Source organism: Pongo pygmaeus, chromosome 12, assembly GCF_028885625.2.
Source record: "Pongo pygmaeus isolate AG05252 chromosome 12, NHGRI_mPonPyg2-v2.0_pri, whole genome shotgun sequence".
NCBI classification, from domain to species: domain Eukaryota; kingdom Metazoa; phylum Chordata; class Mammalia; order Primates; family Hominidae; genus Pongo; species Pongo pygmaeus.
Genome location: NC_072385.2, coordinates 112,918,775 through 112,942,999, shown reverse-complemented (window position 1 = coordinate 112,942,999; position 24,225 = coordinate 112,918,775). Strand labels below are relative to the sequence as shown.

Genomic DNA, 24,225 nt, shown 5'->3' with positions numbered 1-24,225 from the left:
TGTCCCCAAGTTACACTCTTCCTTTGCTCTTCAGTGTCATGGAAAAGAACGTGCTGTTTTATATCTACCCTTGTCAGTGATACGAATGCAAGTTTTGTTGCACAGGTTTTTTGCAGCTTTCTCTTTCTAGAGCTCAGCTTGGAGGCTCTGACTGGACATTGCCAGTGTTTAAAATCAGAGTTTGAAGTGAGTGGATATGGCAGGAGAAACCCTTGGGTTTTTATTATACTTGGGATTGTTGGATATTACATTTGGAAAAATAAGGATGCTTAAGAGCCTAAAGAGCATATATGTATGCTGGGTCACAGAGTTGTTAGGAATCTACATCTCCACCCCTCCTCTCCCAGTCATACTTTCTTTGCCTCGAATGGATCCTGGCAGAGCTCCAGGGAGACATCTGGGGTCTGTATTGCCATGAAGCCCTTGGGGCTAGGACTCCCTAGCCATTCCTTCTCCACTCCTGGCAGGCTGAGTGAAATAAAAGACCTGTGGTTTCATCTCAAGGCCTACCGGAGAGCCTTGCCTTGCAAAGGCAGACTGTCAGTGAGGAAGACTATGTGGCACAGGAAGACACCAGAGGTGTTCCTCAGGATCAAAGTATGTACAAGCCTTTGTGAATATTTTTTCCTTCTCACTTGGCAAATACAACTCCTGAGATCAATTACCTCATTTTTTAAATTTTTTCCTCATCTTTTTAACTATTTATAAAATATTGAATTATAAAATATGTAATTACAAATACTTTAATTATAAAATATGTAATTATAAATACTTTATTAAATATTTAATTATAAATACTTTAATTATAAAATATTTAATTATAAATACTTTAATTATAAAATATTTAATTACAAATACTTTAATAATAAAATATTTAATTATAAATACTTTAATTATAAAATATTTAATTATAAAAAACACAATTACCTCATCTTTTTAAATATTTTTGCAAAATATTTCCCTCCACAATTTCTCCGTTACCATTTTTATTCTGTTGCTTAAATCACACTATATGTTCTAGAGGTTTTGCTGTGCCAGAACATTTGCATCAATGCCCTCGTTTCACTGTTTTTCAATACAAATGAGACACATTGAGTGGTATGATACACAATAAAGACTCCATTTATTTGTTCCTCCTCCCCCAAGTTTAGCAAAATAACTCAGATCCTGATTTTCTTTAACTTGCAAAAAATGTCATCCTTCTGAGTTCAGAGACCTTCAGAGCCCTGGTGCCACCTTTGGTGCAGGTCCAGTTCATATGTGCTTCTGCTTATAGTCTACTGCCTAATGCAGGGCTGGCTCACTGTATGGTTTTATCAATATAGGCAGTTTGAATTTTTTCTGTGCTATGTGAAAGTTCAATTGGAAAAGAAGAATAAATGAAGATTGCTTTTAAAAAATTAGAGGATGATAGTAAGTTCTCCTGGAGCAAGCTTCATGTAGGGGTTCATGACCGCGGTTGATTGCAGCTTTTTCAGTAACTCCGTGATGTATATCAGAAATGTGTGGTAGTTTTGAATGGACAGGTCAATCAATCTTTTGGATTCAGCAATAAATTTTTCATAGTAATCAGAGAGTTGGTCTGAAAAATCTTGCAGTTTATATCTAAACTGCTGGTGGCAATCAGAAATTATTTCCTTCGTCGCAATGGCCTGGCTTTTAATTATTTCCTGAGCAGTGGTAGAAAGCTCTGCAATCTTCTCTTTCCCTTTTCCATCTGGATCGGTAAGGATGCTAAGATATTCCTGAATATTTCTGTGCAGAAATTCCTCAACTTGACTTGAGAGTTGGGAAGTAAAGTCAGAGGCACTGACAATATATTCGGAATGGAAGTCCTTAAGAGCAACTAACAGGTTCTTGATCAGACTGACTATCTTTTCTTCAAGTTCATAATATTTCACTGTCCAGCCAACTATACTTGGATCAAAATATTCTTCACGAAGGGCCATAATGTATTGATGGATCTGCTGTAACTCTTGGGAAGCTTCCTGAAGCTCATTTTGAATAAATTCATTGAACTTACGAAGATTAAGGCATAGGTTTTCTTTCAACAATTTAAAAACATATGGGATATAATCTTTGAAGATTGTGTTGATCTCATCTTGGATATAATTAATAAGATAAGTAAATTTCATCTCCTTCAGCTGTTTAATGTTATCTTCTATTAGTTGGAAAATGAATTGTAAAAGGTCCTGAAGATTACGTAGCACCTCTGTGGAATTGAGAGACTGAATGGCTTTAAATACCTCTTGGGCTTCTTTTGATAAATCTTTCAACAGTTCCCTATACATTGAAATTACATCTATTAGTTTATGTCTCCTTAACTCGAAAGGAAGTGTAATCACTAGGTCTTGGAAATAGGAAAACAGTATTTCTGAACCATTATGGACTTTCGAATATACCTGGGACAGTACTGTCCCTACCTCCCTTATGAACATAGTGCAAAGTTCCTCCCTAGTGTATGTCCCAGGTTTCCCCGGAAACTGGAATCTGGGGAAGTTCAGAAAATCGATGAGTGAGTCAATCAGATGCTTGACTTTCATATGGAATTCTTGAGTAACTCGTACCAAGCCATCAAACACCTTATCTTTGAGTCCCTGGAAACTGGCTTGGCCTTCCTGAGTCAACAGTTCCTGGTACAGATTCTGGGCCTTGTCCTTCCACTCTTGGTAGGTCCCAGTGGTGCCACTGGCTGCTTTCTGGAACCGCATGTCGATATCATCAATTTGCCTAATGGCCCCTTGATAAACCCATTCAGCATTGTTCTGCAGATTTCTTCTCAGCTTTGAAGACGCTTCTGTCAGGGTGAGCCCTGTGTGTTCCCAGTGGTACTTGTTGACATAATCATAAAAGGCCCTTGTGGCCTTGGGCACGTTGTCTTTCAGAGAGGTTAGCAAGCCAGAAGCTGCCTCTTCTTCCCAATTAACTTTGATCTGAGTTTCCTCATCAGATTCCCGGACCCTCAACTCAGTTTTGAATATGGTGAGTTTTTTATCTGGAGAGGACTAAATAGAGAAAAAACAAAAAAAAAAAAACAAAAAAAACAAACAAACATGTTTTCAATTACTCCAATTACATAATATAGTACACTAAAACTTCATTAGCAGTTAAAAATAAAGATCAGAGGATCTTTCATATACCGAAAGGGATTTATCTTTCATATGTCAGTTCATGTGTTTGTTTTATGGTTAAATAAGTCTACTGTTGTTAATTTCTCTTTATCACATGCCCCAGAAAGGATTAAAAAAAAAAAAAAACGCTTGCTGTTTGGCATTTGCATTGTGACACTTAACATTAAAGCCTTCCTAGGACTGAAAACTGGAAGAGGAGGAGGGGGAAGAGAAAGAAGAGGAGAGAGAAGAAGAGTCAGGAAATGACAGATAGGGAAAGAAGAAATAGCAAAAAAGGCAAGTTGGAACCCACCCTGCAGAGACCCAGAATCCCAATATCAGTACGCATTCTCCAAGCCCATGACAAACTTTTAGTAACAGTAATAGAACCATGTTTGGTCTTCTCCTCTGGTAACGTCACCCTTGATTTGGCCCTGGCAGAGCTTGTAAATGACATGAGAGGAATTTGATGTATCTCATCTAGCAATTCTATTGTGGGGAAGAATTTCAAAGTTTTAAATACTACAGAAACCAGCACTCTCTGAAAAATATACCCTGCCTATGGCTGAGCTTGCCTATGATTTAGATGATGAGGTATAACCCTCATCTTCCTGATTTTGCCCAGAATTAATAAATAATAGTGCTGATAGGATGTCATGTGTGCATCTAAAAATTAAAATCAATCAAGGACTCATTGTAATACTTTCTAGAGAATATTTCCTCAGAGAAGAAGTTGCTTACCGCCTGTCTTTCACCTAGTTTGGGGAATCTCTGAATGAATATTTGGTCCTGAATTAAATGTATCTGCCCCAATTCTCCACTCGCTCTTGGGGGTGTGTCACTCATTAGGCGGTGTTTACCTGAGGGCTGTAGTAGAAGTTCCATTTAGAAAAGTCATCATCTTCATCCATATCCATGCCCACGGTGCCTATGGCTGGGGAGGCTGCTGAGGTGGAGATGCCTTTCTTGTCTTTCTGGTAGCGCAGATGGAGATCAGTGAACGCTGGGCTTTTGATGTTGAGGTGCACTTTTCCTTCCCATCCCCTGAAAGCAGAAAAACAGATGAGTCATCACGAAAGGGGTATGGAGATGATGAAAATCACCATGCATTTTCAAAAGGGATAAGGTTTCAATAAAAGCTCCATACTGAAGTCCTTCATATTTGCCATCTTCTTCATATTCTGTGCTGAAGTCACGGTGTGAAAATGTTCCTTTAGTCTTAGAGGCTAACATACCATCTTCGATTTTGTGTGTTCCCACAACTGTATAGGAGAGATTTTGTATTTTATTAGATTCACAACAGTAGGACGTAGGTGTTTTCATTGTGAAAACTGGGAGAATTCTATCCTAACCAGATACTTCACTTATGTTTAAAATATGCAATGTACGGCTCACAGTTGTTTTAAAATAAATAGTTAAAAGACATTGTTAGTCCCAAAATAATTACAGAAAAATTCATTTTCTTTAAAGCTGTTTGTCTTGAATGGCACTAGATTTTCTACAGTTTGGTTTTTATGTGTAGGGTATACATGTATCTCTTTTCTTACTTAAAATTTTGTGATATTGAGTAATTGTACCTCTACTCACAACTAAATACATAATTATTTACTCATAACGCTTGTTGAAAATATACAGTATCTAGGAGAGGAGGCAGGCTATTTCTTACCATTTAGTTCATATTTCAGGAACTGTACAGTTGAGCTGCATGTGGAATCCAGGACTGTTTCAACATGATCTGCTTTGTTTTTCAAACTGGCACTCCAAGTGGCATTATACAGGGGAGAGTCTACCTCAAAGTGTGCAGTCAGTGCTTGAAAGGAAGGAATGACAATTCCAGCAGGTACAGAGAACTTAATGGAGGGAATCTCAATGGTCTTCTCAGGCACGATGATGGTGGGCAACTCAAAGTCTGTGATCTTGTTGGCCACCGCATTTAGATCCAAAGCAGCAATGCCAACTGAAACACTTTTTGGAAGCGTGAACTGGGACACAGTTAACTGAGATTCAGGCACGGTTATCTCAAAAAAGGGAATCAAGGAGTCTTCTGGTTGAGAATATTTTGTTAACACATCAACTTCAGGGAATTTTACCTCAGGGAGTGTTGGTAGGTTGAGGGCAAATGATGAAGTTCTCAGCTTCTTATAGATTTTTATTTCTCTGAAGTCAAGTTTGTAGGATGGAACCTGAAGATCTGTAAATGGGACATGGAACGTAGGCATGACAAGAACTGAATTTAGATCATTTAGTTTCAGCCCAGGAATAATGAATTTATCAGCCAAAACTTTTACAGGGATGGAGAATGAATAGCCATTGGGGTTTTTGGTGTACACAAAGGCAGTTGAAACACGAAGATGCTGTCTCCTACCAATGCTGGTGGTTACATCCAGCTTTAGGAAGTCCCATAAGCTCTTGTCATAGACTGGTAGGATGATATTTTTGAGGAACCTTAGGTGTCCTTCTAAGGATCCTACAATGTCAAGGTGTGCCTTTTCTTGGTCATTGGAAAGCTCGACATGGCTCTGGAAAGACCCAGAATGAATCCGGACTTCATTTTTCCATCTGATCTTCTGGTTCTTAGTGTTAGCGTTCAGGGCCACTTCCTGGCCAAGGTGGGGGAAATCAAGGAAGGAACTGGGCTGACTTGCATGGACCTGAACAAGAGCTGACATTTCCCATGGAGAGAGCTCCAGGGTGGCTTTGCTTGTGTGTTCTCCGTTTGTGAAAAAGAGGCCCTCTAGCTGTAAGTGGTTTTTCATACTGTGCTCCCAGAGGGAATATATGCGTTGGAGTGTGGCTTCTCCAGCAAAATTTTCTTTTACTTCAAGGTTCCAGGTATCATCAATTTTGGAAGTGCCCTGCAGCTTCACTGAAGACCGTGTGCTCTTGGAATTCAAGTAAGTGTTGGCCTCACTAGCAATAGTTCCTGAATATTCCCGAGAAAGAACCGAACCCTTGACATCTCCTTTGGTAGATGACTCAATGGAAAAGTAAGAGGTGAGGCTTTCCAAGCTGAGCTTGTGGTCAACTGCTCCTTTAGCGGTAGAGTACAGCATTGAAGAATTGAAATCATACTTAAATTCCATGGAGGAAGAGACAGTAGGTTTTGACTTGGTATTTCCATTAAGTTCTTGCTTGAAATTCATTCTCAAAATTGGAATTTGGGCTTTTGCGGTTGTTGCCACTGACGCTTCCATATTTTTCTTGGTTAAGCTCACAGTACTATTATGACTACCCTCCACAAATTTGTTGCTCAGAGACAGAGCTGTGGCTAACTTCAATCCCCTTTTTCTTGTCAATCTTGTGGTGCCCTCTAATTTGTACTGCAGTGTGTCAATGACAGATGAAGATGAAGAAAGGAGATGAGCAACAATATCTGACTGGTTAAAAAGTTCAGCATTGGTATTCAGTGTGATGACACTTGATTTAAAGGAGAAATCATAGGTAATATTGCCCATGGCAGGAATAAAAATATGGCTTATGGTACACAATTCCTTGAAATCTGGAAGAGAAACCTTGAGATTTCTAGGGACATGAAGGACTGGCAGCTCTAAGGATGGCAGCATTAATGTGTATGAAGGCACACGGATATCAGAACCTAGGATGGTGAAACTAGGCATGCTGACTGCTTTTGGGAACACATAGCCGAATGCCGACATCTCTATGGTGAATGGAGACACTTCAACATTGACAACTGGAACAGTGTATCCAGGAATTTGAAAGGTCTTGGGGAGCTCGTCGTGAGATTTTTCAGCTTTGTACTTATCAAACTTAATTTTTGTTTCATTATAGGATTTGGTGACATAATCTAATGCATTGTTTCTGGCTTTTTCAAAATGCCTGTCAAAGGATTTGATGCTCTGACTGATAAACTCATAAAGCACAGCCAAAGGATTTGTGATGGAATGCCTGTGTTTGTTTTTCTTATACTGAGCTTTTACACTTAAATCAAATGATTGCTTTGTTGTTTTCAAGAATTCCTTCAAGCCTGTTTTTTCCCATAGAGAGAAATCTTTCAGTGGAGGAGTTGTGATTATTGTGTAAGGTAGACGCATTTCAGGAATTGTTAAAGGAATGTTTAAGAAATCCAGATTTGCTTCTCCATTTATTCCTACATGGGCCTCCATAATGTTCTCGTTGTTTCCAGCAGAGAAATTTTGGTTGTACTTATACTGATTGAACCTAGCACTTACTTGCCAACTTGCTTGCTGGGCACTGGGACTCAGAAACAGTGCATAGTTATTCAGGAAGTCTATCTTCCCTGTTAACTTTAATGGAAAACTAACTTTCAAATTCCCTTCATTGTTTGTGGATGCCGTGATCTCAAATGGCTGGGCTGAAAAGAAAAGAGAATTTTTCAAACTTCCAATAACCTTTCCATTTAAATGAGCATCATGCCTCCCAGTAAACTCTGCCTTCCCTTCTCCAAACAATGCTGTGCCTTTAGCAGTTAGAACACTGCGGCCCACATGCTGGGAATCAACTTGTGATTGAATTTCAAGTTTAGAAAAGTTGAGGGAGCCAGATTCATAAACCAAGTTTTGGTTTACTCTTAGGTGTTTGCTATTGATCTTATTGGACAGTCCAAAGGAAGTAAGGGGTCCTTCTATGGTGAAACTAATTTGTGATTCATGTGTTCCCTCATCTGAGAATCTGGGGCAGGCCCATTTCCATGACCCTTTTCCAGAAGAAGTCCATGTTATGTGGCCAGCTTCCAACAGTGTCTTGATCTCATTGCGCAGGTCAGCCTGACTAGAGAAGTCCAGTTTGGGGATGTTCAATTTGTGGAAGTATTTAGTGTTGCTATCCAGGGTAAGCCGATTGTTTATCTTGACAATCACTCCATTACTAAGCTCCAGTGTATTTTTTTCTGTGTGTAAACTTGCCACTGTGTTTGATTTTCCCTCAATAGCATTTCCAAAAAACAGCATTTCACTCCCATGCTCTGTTCTCAGGTACTTGCTGGAGAACTTCACAGACTCCTTCAGAGCCAGCGGATTAATCTTAGGGTTTGAGAGTTGTGCATTTGCTTGAAAATCAAAATTGAGAACTTCTAATTTGGACTCTCCTTTGGCAGTGATGGAAGCTGCGATACCTGCTTCGTTCGCTGAGGTGGTTCCATTCCCTATGTCAGCATTTGCATCTAATGTGAAAAGAGGAGATTGGATTTTCAAAATACTGTACAGCTTGCCAAAAGTAGGTACTTCAATTGTGTGTGAGATGTGGGGAAGCTGGAATTCTGGTATGTGAAGGTCAGGAACTTGAAAATCATTAAGGTTGAGATTTGGGATTATGAATTCTGGAATTGCGATTTCTGGTAAATGGAAGTCTGGCAGGGTGATTCTCATTAGAGGAAAGTCCTCCACCTTCAGATCCCTGAGATATACATCTGGAACGGGCCACTGCAGCTCACTGTTCAGCATCTGGTCAATGGTTCTGATGATCTTTACTTTTATTTCTACAAAGTCAATTGTAAAGGAAGGAATGTGGAAGGTGTTAAAGATGGTAAATTCTGGTGTGGAAAACCTGGATGGGATTTTTATATTTTTTAACTCTTTGAAGTTTATCTGAACTGACGGAATCCTCAAATCTGTTAGGGGGACTATAAAATCAGGTGTCTGGAAGGTAGCTTTCTGAAGAGCCTGAAGACTGACTTCAAAGGCAGGCATGGTCCCAAGGATGGTCTTGATTTCAGGAACAGTGAACCCTTGCTCTACCAATGCTTTCACACGTTTAGCCCAATCTTGGATAGAATACTGCTCTGCAAAGTCAGTAAGGTTCTTAGCAGCAAGAGTCCACCAATCAGAAATGTAAGTGACAAGTGTGCTATAAACCTGGCCTACCAGAGACAGGTATCGTTGAAGTTCCTGCTGAATGTCCATTTGATACATTCGGTCTCGTGTATCTTCTAGGGTCTCTCGGAATTTGGCCTTCATGTGAGCCAAAGATGCTGAACTTAAAGCCTCCTGTAACCAATCGATGATTAAGGTTATTTTGGTGTCCTGTAGGCTTTCCAGATACACTGCAACTGTGGCCTTGGTTTCCTCTAAAAACAATTTTAATGCTTCAGCTTTTTGTGGTAGTTCCAGAGCCTGAATTTCACCATTGAGTCTCTGAGTCACCTCACGGATTTTGTTATTGGTTTCATCTACAAACTGGTGGTAATCAAATGACTTTAATTTCTTTATCAACATGTCAAGGAATTTGTTAACATCTTCAATGAACGTTTTAAAAGATAATTCATTAAGCTGCTTGACAGCATCATCAATAAATCCAACCAATTTCTCAAAGTAATCTTTTATCTTAACTTGTTGTAGGACATTGCTTAGCTTCTGAATAGTCTCCTTCAACTTGTATTGGTGGGCCAACTCTACTAATTTATCCATTAAAACCTGGATTTGTTGGTCTACTTCATACCTCTCGATTAACTCATGGACTTTGGCTCTGAAGGCACTGATTTTCTCAGCTACTTCAAAATCTCCAATAAGATTTATAACAAAGTGTTTGACATGCTCAAGAATGTCATTTATTCTTTCAAATGAAATTGTAGTTCCCAATTGATCTAAAAGCACTCTAACATCAATAGCCTCAACGTGTTGTTTTAACTTTCCAGCTAGGTGCTGGATGTCTATATTCTGTATGTGTCTCTTAAGCTGCTGCAGTTTTTCTTGTATCTGGATTCTGATTTGGTACTTAGTATCCACATTTTGAATCCAGGATGCAGTACTACTTCCACTTTTGTTAAAATCAATATTTTCAATAAACAAATGTAGATCATGGACTGTTTTTACTAAATTTACACGGATATGATAGTGCTCATCAAGACTTTTTAATTTTTCAATGATTTCATCAATAATATTAGCAATAGCTATTTTCAAATCATGTAAATCATAATTGTCTTTAATATACTGATCAAATTGTATCATATATGTCTGCAGTTGAGATAGTTTTTCATTAAAGTTGATTTTGGCATCATCTAATGCAATTTGTATATCATTTTCTGTAATTCTATACTTTTTTGTGAGAGCAGTCAGTTTCTCCTTGGCACGTGAAACTTGTCTCTCCCAATTGAATGAATTCAGATAATCATTAGCTTGCTGTGGGAGTTTTCCCAGGGCTGCTCTGTATTTTCTTACAAATTGATCAATATTGATGTGCTTCAGGTCTCTCTGTATGTTTTCCAGTACAACTATAATGGTTTGTTGATTCCTCTCAAAATATTCTTGCAAGGTCTCAAAAAATGGGAGGTTAATGGCGTGAACATCTTGGTTTTTATCATACTTTACAAAAGCAACAATTGTAAATTCTTGGGGCTTCTCAACGGCATCTCTCATCTCTAAAGCATCAATGATATTGATGGGCTCACTGAGTAAAAGTGGCACTTTAATTGGGGAGTCTAGTAGAGTTAGGTCAGCCAGGGTTCGTCCACTAAGCTCCACACCAATTTTGTCTTTAGTGTTGTAAGCATCCAAGTCCTGGCTGTATTCATTGTTGTTAAATTGGGTCTTGAGTTTCCAGGTGCCTGTCTGCTCAGCTGGAGTAAGCAGGGCACTGACTTTGTGTTCAAGAGCTGCACTGATGCTTTTCCTAGACACGAGATGATGACTTGTGGAGCCTTTGTAATCATGAGAGAAAGTAAATGCCAGAGGTTCTGCTTTCAACAGGAATTTGCTATACAGCTGCCCAGTATGTTCTCCCCAGAGAGCGAGTTTCCCATTGCCATTTGTATGTGCATCGATGGTCATGGTAAATGGGGTCATTACAGAACGGAAGACATTGCTGAAATGCAGTGAGTCTGAATTATAGTTTGTGCTCATGTCAATGGCTGAAGCCAGCCCAGCGATGTCTGTGTTGAGCCGATGGCTAAACTCCACACCCTGAACCTTAGCAACAGTGTCTGCTTTATAGCTTGCTGATAAGGCAGCAGAAGAGATGGCATAGATGTGTTTTATTTCATTATTTTGGTAGGCTCCTTTTAGGTTACCAGCCACATGCAGCTTCAGGGGTTCTAGCCGTAGTTTCCCATTGTTGGTGAGATCCAGAGCATTGTATTTCAGGTCACTGTTTAAAGTAGTTACCAGAGAATAGGGCTGTAGCTGTAGATTAACAGTTTGCTTATAAAACTTGTCAGAGCTGTAAATGTTGTCAAGTTTTGAAGAGAAGTCCAGTGATAAGCCTGCAATGTTCAGACTGTTTGTGTGGTCAAATTTCATTTCAGCATATGAGCCCATCATGTCGTTTGAGAGCTTAAGTCCTTCTTGACTGATCTTGAAGTTGAAAATGTTTTTGCTGTCAACACCCAGAATCATGGCCTGATAAGCACTTCCCAGTGATAGCTCTGTAAGGGCGGCTTTCCCATCCAGACTGAATTTTGCATTGTGTTCCCTGAAGCGGCCATTTGTTGTCAATTTCATAGATGCCCCAGAGAGGCCAAGCTCTGCATTCAGCTCATTCTCCAGCACCAGGAGACTATACTTCAAGTTGGTCGTTGCACTGGTAGATATTCCATCTTGGCCAATCCTTAGTGTCGCCTTGTGAGCGCCACTATTAATTTTGTCAGTGCCCAAGATGTCAGCATTTAACTCAAGACCATGGGAATTTAGTGATCCAGAAAGCAGGCTGAAGAACCTCAGTGACTCATAATCAGCCTGATATTCAGAACGCAGCAGCGCATTTTGCTTAGAGAAGGTCATATCCATCTTGTTAGAAGTGGCAAAGTTCTTATACTTCCCATTGGTGTCAGATTTTAAAGTCAGCTCGTAGTTCTCATACTTCAGGGAAGCAGTATTTTTAATGATGCCACTTTGCAGATCAGAGGTGGAGGTGAGGGAGAGGGTTCCATCTTCATATCTTCCTGTTATCTGGTTGGTGCCTTGGAGGTAGGAGGAATTAAACCTCAGGTTGGACTCTCCATTGAGCCGGCCAGTGTTAGGATCCCTCTGACAAGACAGGCCATATGTGCCTTTAGCATAGAATGAAGAGACTCTGAACTGCCCATCAATCTTGACTTCTTTGACAAACAAATGCTGTTTCTTTTTGGAGTCCAAATGAACTGAAGCAGACATCTGTGGTCCCCAGGAACTAGATGCATCGAATGTTAGTAAACCTTTTGAGACTGGGTTGTTTCCAAGTTTTTCTACATGACTGAATTTGATATTCGAATCTAGAAATTTGTGGCGTAGAGACCCATCACATGATAGTGTGAACGTATTCTTGTGGTCATATGTTGTTTCTCCAGATCCTAACATAAAAATGAAAAGACATTGTTTAAATTAAGCAGTACATTTCCAGAGCAATCTCTATGTTGAAAGTCTTTCAATAATAAAGCCCCATTTTTCTGGGCCAATTGTGCAATAGACTCCTCCATCTGTAATGCAAAGATAAAATCTGATAGCAAAAGGCATTCCTCCAGGAAGCCTTGCCTGACCACCACAGGCTTTGTTTAGGTTCCGTTGCTGAGTGCTTCCACTCTACCTTATACTTATGTACTACACTTTATCATAGCACCTCTCACACTGAATTATAATTGCTGGCTTATCTGTCTACTTTCTGTTACTGCCTACTAGAATATTTAATACATGTGATATGTTTAATAAATATTTCTATTTGTTGAATAAAATAAAAGACTTCCAAGTAGCAAGGAAGAATATCTGCTAGAAAGCCAAAGTCCTTTCCTCCCTGGAGGAGGCTCTCCTCTTAGAGCCTGCCATGAACTAGCCCTGTGCACCCTTTACCTGAGCATAGCTCACCTTGCACATTGTAGGAAAGCAGGTCAACCACAGAGTCAGCCTTCATGTGGTAACGAGCCTGAAGGCTGAAATGGTCTGTGCTGGTGTTGCCACCACTGTAGGAGGCGGACCAGTTGTACAAGTTGCTGTAGACATTCGTGGAGAGGTCTAGAACACCCAGGAGAGGCACTTGCAGTTGATACAACTTGGGAATGGTAAAAGTAGGGACTTGGAACTCTCGAGATGGCAGATGGAATCCCACAGACTTGAAGTGGAGGGCTGGTGTCCTAACAGTCTCTAACATCTTTAGATCTCTGGAGGATTTGCCACCAAAAGGCAAAGGAATCTCAATTTTCAAACTGTTCTTGTTCAAGGTATATTTGACCCGGCCATCGCTGAAATGAACAACAAAGACAACATCCCCACAGTCAGACATCAGTCATTCAAAGTTCTCTGCCTATGACCTTCACAGCAATATTGTACTTTTCCCATTCCCAAAGCCACTCTGCACTTTTCCTTGTGCTACTCCTATGCCTGGACCCCTTTGCTTTTACCTCCACCTGTCAAACACTCAAATCCTGGCAAAGCTCTTCTAAGAGCCACTCCTTATCATTACCATCCCACCTAAGTCATAGCCAATTTGTCTCATTCTTACAGTTACATGGTCCCTTGCACCCTTCTCAAAGAGCATGTCATAATTTTGCTTATATAATTAATTATTTCTCATTTGTTGATGTCTCCATGGTATCTTCTTGAAAGAAAGGACTATACCTTACCCAGTTTCTATCTTCTCACTGTACCTAGTCTAACATTTTGCACATAGGAGATACTTGATACAAATTTGCTAAACTGAATTGAGGCAACTTGATTTGTGGAAAGAACATAGGTATGGAAGTCAGTAAGCCTGGGTTAAGGTATTTTCTCAGAATGCTGCCTCCATTTAGTGCTCAATGGCTGTTCTGACTCTCTGTAGCTTAACAGCAAGCCTGTAGTCAGTAACGCCTCTAGCCATTCTGAATTCTTCACAGTCAGAGGGAGAATTTGCTTATAACAGGTTGTACTGAATAAAGTATCTTAGGGTGAAAGTACCAGAATCCTCTAATGACTTTCTTAGATTCTTCCTGACAGGGTTGGCATTCTCATGTTTACGAATGCAAAGATGCCACAGTGTTTGTACTATAGTTATTAATCTCCTTAAAATGCTTAAATTATTTCCTTTAAAAATTTAAATTAAAAAAATGTCTAAATCATGCTATGTAAAATCTTTCATTTACTTTGCGTGGTTCAAGAAGCTTTGCCGGTTTCTTCTTTTACCTTTTTAAGAAGAGGTTTTCTGGGATGTGGAAGTCTGGCAATCCCATGTTCTGGAGGTTGAACTCCTTCAGGCTATTGAGGTGGTCTTGCAAAGTCTGGGTATAAGGAAGACTCCCAGATGCCTTCTGAAGCCATGAGTTCATTGCCTACAAAATGACAGGAGATTTTTAAGGTAACGGGCTTGGATGAGCCTCAAAGAGCAATGAACATTAGGCAAAAATACAGATTTGACAAGTTAATTATTAAGCAGGACAATGCACTGAAAGTTAAAAATAAATAACAGAAAATTATGAATCTTCATTGCCAGTCACTGATTACTGTCCATATTTATAAAAGGAATGTCTAACATAGTCAGCCTCCCAGCTAGTGTCCTGAAGCTTCCTTTGATACCACTAGGCAAAGAACTGTTCTACTTAGTAGCATCTCTTTGATACGTATCACATTCAGCTTTGTGTAACTGGGTAACTACACATGTGTGAAAGTTTTTTTTCCCCCCCAAGAATTCCCTGGGGGGCAGGAAGCATGCCTCATACATCTTTGGAAACCTTCCTACACCTAGCTCAGAGTTGAGGATGTAATTAGCACTTATACCCATGTATTTATTGACTGGCAGACTCATACTTACAACTATTAATTTGGAACCCATGTGCCGGAAAGTCATGTCTGTTTGAGGGACTCTGTGATCCAGGAGTCTATTAGCATACATATGCAAGCTCTTAGGATAATCGTAGAGATCCACAGGGAAATTTGAAGTCATTTTTTTGGTATCTACATTGGTGCCTGTGTTCCATTCAAATTCAATCTTCTCTTCATCTGAAAATACATAGGAAATAGTTGTGAATGGTACTAGGTCAGCCTGTAACCACAGGTCTCAACACCTGCATTACTTTGGAAGTGCTCACACAGGGGAAGAGACACATACCATAACGCCATGCCACCCTCTTGGAAACTGTGGAGCCATAAGCTGTAGCAGATGAGTCCATTTGGAGAAGCAGTTTGGCAGGCAACCAGTGGGCGAGGATCTCACTTCTGGCTTCTGCTTGCAAACGGGGTATGGAAATAACACCCTTGATTTTTCTTTCTTCCTTTGTGTCACAACTATGGTAAAAAAATCAGTTGGTACCAATGATTTTGTCCTTTCAAAGGAGATATGCAGGATTAAACAGAAGTTCCATTTGTGGTGATCAAAACCAGATACAAGGATGGTTCAGAGGAACAGCCACAGATCAAACTCATCAACTTCTAAAGCCAACATTCAGCACAAATTAAGGACTTTGCAAGCAGGTTTAGGAGAAAGAGAAGTTTTTTGAAAACTGTTTGAATCCTGCTCTGCTATTTACTAGCTCTATGACTTTGACCAAATGATTTAACCCCTCTGAACTACCATTTCCTTATCCATGAAACAGGAAAACTCACAGTGACTTCACAGTTTATTGTGAGGACCGAGATAATTTCTTTAAAGCACCCAGCACTGTGCTTGATACATGAATAGTAAGTGCCTGATAAATGGTAGGAAAATCCTACTGGACATGCGCAGAGGGTTAAAATGTTGAGAGCTTGGCCAGGCGCAGTGGCTCACACCGGTAATCTCAGCACTTTGGGAGGCCAAGGCGGGTGGATCACGAGGTCAGGAGATTGAGACCATCCTGGCCAATATGGTGAAACCCTGTCTCTACTAAAAATACAAAAATTAGCTGGGTGTGGTGGCACGCACCTATAGTTCCAGCTCCTTGGGAGGCTTAAGCAGGAGAATCACTTGAACTCGGGAGGCAGAGGTTGCAGTGAGCCGAGATTGTGCCACTGCACTCCACTCTAGCCTGGTGACAGAGTGAGACTCCATCTCAAAAAAAAAAAAAAATTATTGAGGGTTCTATCTGCCACTCTGATTGTAGACTAGGGGAGAACATGGCTTGGTCAGGTATAAAGTGGAAGAGGAATAATGAAAAGAACCACCCAGGCCTGCAGTGCAGGTCAGATGACACTCAGCCTTCTTTACCTTAGGTGGCCCATGAGGGCGACCTCAGTAATTTTCTTGTTCTGAATGTCCAGGGTGAGTCTGTAAGACGTTTTGCCCTCAGTAGATTCATCATTAACCCCGAGGATTGTTCCGAGGTCAACGTCAAAATCCGGAATTTGGACTTCACTGGACAAGGTCATACTCTGCCGATTATATTTGAATGTCATGGTAGCCTCAGTCTGCTTCGCACCTGGATGAGTGTATAAGAGAATCAAGACATGTGTGGTAAGAAGCTATGTTTTGGGCCCAGTGCGGTGGCTCACACCTGTAATCCCAGAACTTTGGGGGGCCAAGGCGGGCAGATCACGAGGTCAGGAGATCAAGACCATTCTGGCTAACATGGTGAATCCCCATCTCTACTAAAAATACAAAAAATTAGCCGGGCGCGTTGGTGGGTGCCTGTAGTCCCAGCTACTCAGGAGGCTGAGGCAGGAGAATGGCATGAACCCGGGAGGCGGGGCTTGCAGTGAGCCGAGATGGCGCCACTGCACTGCAGCCTGGGCGAAAGAGCGAGACTCTGTCTCAAAAAAATAAATAAATAAATAAAAATAAAAATAAATAAATAAATAAAGAAGCTATGTTTTGGAAGGAAAGAGAGGAAAATGTAGAGAAACTCCAAGGAATCAATGTGCTTAAACAAAAACACAGTTCAGGATTTTACTGAACTTTTTTTTCTCATTAAACTTTTTTAATGGGTCTCATTTACTGATAATTTTAAACTCAGTTGTGTTCATGTATGCAAGTCTTTATGGATTGCCTGTTATGAGCCTATTGTGTGCTGGGCACTGCTCTTGGTACTGGGGAGTCCTTGCTTTCATGGGGCTTACCTTCTAGTGCGGGAGGTGTACAGGCAATAAACAAGTAACTTGCTCATGTCAGATGGTAATGAATGTTATGAAGAAGAGTAAAACTGGATACAAGGATAAAAGAAAGGGATAGAAGAAGTGTTATTTCATACTTGGTGGTCAGAGAAGTTCTCTCTGATAAGGGCACATGTGGGCAGAGATCAGAATGAAGAGAGGTTGGAGCTATGCTGAGTTCTGGGAGGAGCACATTCCAGGCAGAGGGTAAGGAATGCAAAGGCCCTGAAATGGGGAGCACTTAGCTTATGGTCCATTTTATATCCTTCGTAAAACAATGTTTACCAAACACTATTTCCCCAGCATGCCCTGCTCCTCCAGTGCTTTCTATCATGGGATTTTCCTCCTAGTTTAATTTTGTGATATGCTATCCGTATATAAAAATTTTTCCAAAGTGAACACCTAAATGTGTCCCATTCCCTAAAACCCGCTCCTCCAGTAGCCCTTTCCATCTCAATAAATGGAAGCTCCATTTTTCAGTTGCCCAGGCCAAAAACCTTAGGTTTGTCCTCATTCCCCTTTTCCTCTTACACTCAACATCCACTGTATCAGCAAATCTTGTCAGCCTAATCTTCAAAATATGGCCAGAATCCATCCCCTTCTCATATCTCCTCTGCCATTGCCCTAATCCAAAACAACACTGATTCCTGCCTGGATTATTGTGATAACCTACATATTAGTTTCTCTGCCCTTGTCTCCCCATAGCATTTTCTCAACATAAACATAAATCAAATCATGAGGACTCCCCAGTGGCTTTCGTTTAATTCATAGAAAAAGCCAAAGTTCTTACCATGGCCTATGAGATTATCCTTCCTTCACCTCTCCATATCTCTCTGTCCTCATCTTCTACCTCTTTTCTCCCTGGTCTTTCTGCTCCAGCCATACTGGCTTCCTTCCTTTCCTTGAAACATGGCAGTAGTGTGTCAGCCTCAGGGCCTTTGTACTTGCCGGTCTCTCTGCCTGTAACAGTCTTACCACACAGCTTCTCCTCTTATTTCTGTTAGGTCTCCTTATGCTCACTTTACCAGGGAGACTTTCCCTTATTATTCCGAATGCACTGCTTTCCCTGCCCTTCTTCCTCCCTCCTACTCCTAGCCCTCCCTAGACCAGTCTATGCTCTGTTTTCCTCCTCAGTACTGATCTGATATTCCAAATATTAACTTGTTTGGTTGTTCACTGTAACTTCCATGAAGGCAGAGACTCCATTGTTCACTGTTCTAGCCCCAGGTCTTAGAATAGGCCTGCCCCTTATTGGGTACTCAGTTAACCTATTTGTTAAATAGGTTAAATTACATGTGTTCTCCTCATGAATTCTGAACCTGAGACTGTGAGTAGAGATGAGGCAGCTGTGTTTTGAATACTCACCTTCTGCTTGAGTTACAAACTTCAGGGTATCCACCAAGGCTCTGTCCTCTCTCTGGAGCTCATAGGTTGCACTGACAGAATACTGCTCAATCTCTCCTGTAGGCCTCAGTTCCAGCTCTAATCTAAAGGTGTTACAATGAAGACAGTGCATAATGTTACAGCTTTCAAGGATGGTGATTATGTTCCCAAAACAATTCAGCCTCAAATGCAACAAAAATATGGTCCTTATTTTAACATTGTCTCTTGCCCTTAACTAAGATGATCTTTTTGATCCCTCAGTCCTACAAGAACCCAAGGCAAGGGCAGACACCAGGATTCCCAAGACTTTGGACAAGCAGAGCAGGAGTTGGCTGGTTGTTTCAGCAAAGCTGAGAACAAGCACTGGAACTTGGGGGCTGAAGACAGGGAGCCGCCTAAGTACAGTGAAGGCTTCAAGCACATTGGTGGGCTCCAGGAAGCTCATAGCAATGGGTGTGGAGGCTCAGAAACATGGACACTGAATTAGGAGCAAATTGGGATCTGTGCTGTGATCTCATCCCGTGCACAAGGAAGCAAAAGGGGACACCCAACGTGTTGGCCAGAGGACCCTGCTTTAAATACCCAAAGATGGTGCAGACCCAGAAGGCTAGTGACAAGGGCTTACAACACAGAGTATTTTTTCCTGTGCCATGCTAGGTGGCCATGATGTGGAAGGTGAGAAAATGCTGGGCCAGGCACTGAGCATCTCTAACCTGGTGTCCCCGGTCAGCGGATAGTAGGAGGCGGAGTCTGTGGAGCTGGCGTTGGAGTAAGCGCCTGAGGTGCAGTAATTCAGGCCAGTAAAGACTTGCTTGCAAACTGACCAGGACTGCCTGTTCTCAATGAGAGGTGGGATCACCTCCGTTTTGGTGGTAGAGACCAAATGTAATGTGTTGCTGGTGAAGAACAAAAATACCTGAGTTATTGCCAAGTCATGAATCAAAATGAACATCACAAATTCTCAGGGTGCGAATACCCCCTTATCCTCCTGTCTTCCCTCAGTCCACACCTATCTCTAACTATTTAATTTACTGAGAAACAAATAATATTAGAAAGAACACCAACATGACAAGCCATGAGAGTGACTCTGAAGCTTCTGGCTGAGTTCTTTCCATCTGTTACCTGTAATCCTCACAACAGTAGGCTTATGGTTCTCATTTTACAGAAGCAGAGGCTCAGAGATGTTAAATAGCTGATCACTGGGGCTGAACTCCAGTGTGCCCCTTCCTTCCTATGATGCAGGGCAAGAGAAACTGTCTCTTTCATATGAAATCTCCTACTCTCTACCTGCTTCCTTCCACCCGCATTAAGCACGCTCAAGTCTCTTCCCCTGTGCCCCTCCCCTATGCTCCTTTCTTTCTTTTCTTGCTTTCTCGTCTTCCTCACCATCAAGAGAGTTGTCTGCCTTTGCAGTCTCTACTTCCTCCCAATGTGCTCTGACTGCTCACTCCATCTTCTGAAAATGCTTTCGTCAATGTCTCTAATGCCCTCCTTGCTCCTACATCCAATGGGCATATTTAGGTTTCATCTTCCTTGACCTCCCAGAAGGCTTCCATAGAGTTGTGCACTCACGACCAGACTAAGACGCTGGAGCCTCTCACATCTGAAGAGATGATGGCACCTTCCTTCCAAGTGTGTACTTAAAAACTTAGTACATGTAAGAAAGTTCAACATTGGCCTGGTTTTTTCTAAGGATGCTTTCTTTGAAATAGCACATTTTCCTCCAAGTATTGTTTCTCCAAGTTGGGAGTGCCACAAGACCAAGCTTTGCTGATATGCTGGAGTCCTAATGCCAGCTTTCGCCTACCCAAGGGGTGATCTCCCCTGTAGCTGCTCTTTGGCTTCTGTGACCTTTTAGGGCTTTGGTTCTCCTTCTGCTTCTCTGGTCACTTCTTCTAACTCATTGCTGGTTATTCCCCTTCTTCCTTTATATGTTGGTCTTCTCCATATTTCTGTCCTCATCTCTCATGTCTCATTCTACACCAGTTGCTGTTTAACCACAACAACCTCTGTATACTAATGACTCCCAAATCCATATGTGGAGCCTAAGCCTCTTTACTGGGCTCAGATCCATAGGTCTATTTACCAGCTAGATTTCTAAACTGGTTGTTTCATAGGACATCAAATACAGCACATCCAAAACTGAATTTGTCACCTTCCTTGAAACCAGAAGCTCTCCCACTGTAGTTCTTATTAAAATGAAGGGCGCCTCTTTCCTCTTTTCTTTCTTTTGCCTTGTCCCCATACCCAGTTAATCACTCAGTACTCCCAGTACTTATGATTCTGCCTCTTAGAAAGTTGTAGAATCTGCTCACTCCTTTCTATACCTGGCTTTCCTCCATTGCAGGCCATTATCAGCTCTTAGCCACATAGGATCGTAAGAGATGCCCAATGGTCTCTTCGTGTCCAGGTGTGCCTCCTTCTCACCCATTTTCCACACTAGAGTCAGAGTATTTCTTCTAAAACATCACCCCTATCTTATTTCTGCTCCCCTTTTCAACTCCTGTGCCTTCAAAAGAGTCCAAACTCCTTAGCATGGCTTTCACAGCCGGGCATGCTCTCTCCCCTGCCTACCTCTCCCCATCATCTCTGAGCACCTTACCATTCTGCACTTCTTCCAGTTCCTCGAGCCATATTCCTTTACCTTCAGGTCATTACATGCTTTTCCTTTTGCCTGGAACACTCACTCCTTTCTCCTTTGCCTAAATGACTCTAACACAGTCCTCAGTTATCAGGTCAAGTACACTTGCTTCAGAATGCATTCCCTGACTAGCACAGGCTACATGATATAAAATTTCACGGTACTCTAATACTTTCTATAACTTAGCCCTTACTCTATGATTACTGCTTGCTTAATTGTGTGTCTCCCTTATAAAATGTAAGCGTTCAAAGGTCAGGGACCTTGTGTGTCTCACTCAACATACGTGGTATATATTAGGCAATTAAATATACTATTTTTTGTATTTTGTGAGACAGGGTCTTGCTCTGTCACCCAGGCTGGAGTGCAGTGGTGAAAGCATGGTTCACTGAAGGCTTGAACTCTTGGGCTCAATTGATCCTCCCATCTCAGCCTTCTGAGTAGCTGGAGCTACAGGCATGTGCCACCACGCCTGGCTAATTTTGTTATTTATTTATTTATTTTTTTGTAGAGATGGGGTTTTGCCATGTTGCCCAGGCTGGTCTCCAAACACCTGGGCTCAAGTGATCCATCCACTTGGGGCTCCCAAAGTGCTGGGATTACAGGCGTGAACCACCGTGGCTGGCCAATTAAATATTATTTTTGAATGAACACATGAATGTGTCTAAAATATGAAAACTAAGGTAAATCAATGGTTGAGGGTGCCACTTAAAATGGAACTCTCCATAAGAGGCTGTATCCCATTATCACAAGGTTAGGGGTTTCATGCTTTACCTACCTAGCTACCTCAAATCAATATGTTCTTAGGTATGTTTTTTGGGGAAAATATTAATTTCCCAAAAATGATCTCTCCAGAGCTATTGTTTCTTCATTCTCAAAACAAATAGTTAACAAAAAATCACAACTTAATAAAAACTAATTAAGCAGTAGGTCTTAATAAGTCTCAAAGCAGAAAGATAAAGGACAGTTTAGTAAAATGTGAAAAGTAGAAGAAAGGCAATTATGTAGTTATGTAGTAAGTCTAGGCTAGAATTAAAATAGGTAACCCGGAATCTTTCCTCTCTACTCCTCTCCTGCTTCCTCAGGACCTGAATGATCTCAATCAACTGTTTAGCCTGGCAAAATTCTGCAGGTACATTTTCTGTTCTCTCTTTCAAACTGGCTAGGCAGACTTGGCTGAAAGAATTACCCTCCACTGAGCAGCTTGACTGGTCTCTTTGGGGAAGGAATGATAAACTTCAGCTGCCCAGCTTTCAGGGCAACATGAGCCTCCAGGCCCGACTCGTGGAAGAAGTTGGTGTTCATCTGGACCCCACTCCTGGCGAAGTCCGGAATGATGATGCCCATATTTGTCACAAACTCCACAGACACGGAGGGTTTTGCCACCAGTTCAGCCTGCATCTATAAGTCAGAAAACAACCTATTCAGATTCATTAAATACTTCAGTCCCCTGTCAGTCAGATCAACCACACTTTCTCACCTCCGGGCAAAGATTTCCTGGATAACTCAGACCTTTGGAAACATAACTGGGATTTGTTTGGAAGAAGGAAAACAAGTTCTCAGTTCTCTAGAGTTGGAGTATACTACCCAGAACTAGAAAGTACCTGAGTTAACGTTAGGCAAAACCAGATTAAAAAGATGATAGGAATACTCATTTATTGAGAGAACTGAGTTCTTGTCTTATGGCCATACCACTACTGGAGCTAGTGAGGTAGTACATTCTGGTGGAAGCTTGAAGTTTTTCATAAAAAAATAATGAGGTGATTACAATGATGAAGCATTTTGTCTTGAACTGGAAACACATTTTTAAATGTGTTTTAACAAGAAATCCACCCTGGAAGAAAGTAATAATCTAAGACATCAAAAGGCAAACAGAATCTTACGTTGGCTACTTCCAGTTTTACTCCAGCCTTGGTGCCGGGAGCAATGACTCCAGATGAAGATATTTGCAACTGTAATCCAGCTCCAGTGGGGAGTTCAAAGGCATTCTCCATGAAGATGTAGTGAAGAAAAAAGTCGTTCTTTGAGCCCTTCCTGATGACCTCTCCAATCTGTAGACCCAACAGGGGAGAGCAAATAAAAGTAAGTCTTTTTAAAGTCGGTTTTGTTAACTACAACCTCCCATACATTGGAGAGTAATTCCTCTTTATCTAGAAAGGAAGGACTAGCATATTTTGATGAGCTGAATAGTTTGATAAATAAAGATCAAACTGATGTTTTTACCATTTTCAGTGAATCAGGATATAAGAAATTTCACTAGATAGATATCATGTCATTTTCAACTGGATTCAGAAGGCTCTTAAGAATATTGCTGGGCCTCAGAGCTTTATGGACTTTAAGTATCATATATGCCATGGCTTAATTCTGGTGCTCTGGAGTCTGACTGTAAGTGAAGGTGTACTTGAAATGTATTATATTACGATAAAATCAATTTTTTGAAACCAAAGGCCTATTGAGATGATGTACATATCAATTTGCATTGGGTTTTATTTTTTAAATAATATTTCCATAAAATAGCTTGAGACCTGTTTTCTTAAAGTCAACATTGTTTTTGTTTTTAATCAAGCCATAGGAGTATATTTATATATTTCCTTTTGTTAATAAATAATAAAAATTATAGCATATTTAGATAGTGAATTATAGTTTGCCAAATACTTTCTTTTATAATCATTGTATCATTTCAATATTAAAAGGACCTCAGGTGCAGTGGCTCACACCTGTTATTCCAGCACTGTGGGAGGCCCAGGCTGGAGGATCACTTGAGGTCAGGAGTTCGAAACCAGCCTGGCCAACATGGTTGTCAACAGGCTTGTCTCTACTAAAAATACACAAATTAGCTGGGCATACTGTTGCATGTCCATAGTCCCAGCTACTTGGGAGGCTGAGGCAGGAGAATTGCTTGAACCCGGAAGGCAGAATTGCAGTGAGCCAATTGTATCACTGCACTCCAGCCTGGGATCAAGACTCCATCTCAAAAAATTTAAAAAAAAAATAAAAATAAAAATAAAAGGACCTTCAGCAAAGGTAGAGGAAGGTATACCGAACATTGTTTTCCAGATGAATAAATTAATGCTCTTAAAAATACAGCTAACATTATGAATAGCTTAATTTCTAAATGTTAACAGTTCCTTGTGATCCAAGAGTCATCTTCAGTGAAATTCAAGGCAAACCTCCATCT

The 24,225-nt window shown here is 40.9% G+C and overlaps 1 protein-coding gene across 1 annotated transcript in view; it reads right to left on the bottom strand.

Moving 5' to 3' along the window:
• Positions 1–1,104: 1,104 nt before the first annotated feature.
• Positions 1,105–24,225, bottom strand: part of APOB (apolipoprotein B) — a 42,395-nt gene continuing 19,274 nt past the window's right edge. Inside the window, exons 17-29 of the mRNA XM_054475522.1 lie at positions 22,931–23,098; positions 22,237–22,448; positions 19,123–19,305; positions 18,392–18,513; positions 16,146–16,356; positions 15,072–15,247; positions 14,775–14,962; positions 14,150–14,295; positions 12,857–13,230; positions 4,777–12,348; positions 4,258–4,372; positions 3,971–4,154; positions 1,105–3,005 (exon numbers count right to left, since the gene is read on the bottom strand). Coding sequence (XP_054331497.1) covers positions 1,401–3,005; positions 3,971–4,154; positions 4,258–4,372; positions 4,777–12,348; positions 12,857–13,230; positions 14,150–14,295; positions 14,775–14,962; positions 15,072–15,247; positions 16,146–16,356; positions 18,392–18,513; positions 19,123–19,305; positions 22,237–22,448; positions 22,931–23,098 — 11,256 coding nt within the window. The 3' untranslated portion in view covers positions 1,105–1,400. The remainder of the gene's footprint in view (positions 3,006–3,970; positions 4,155–4,257; positions 4,373–4,776; positions 12,349–12,856; positions 13,231–14,149; positions 14,296–14,774; positions 14,963–15,071; positions 15,248–16,145; positions 16,357–18,391; positions 18,514–19,122; positions 19,306–22,236; positions 22,449–22,930; positions 23,099–24,225) is intronic.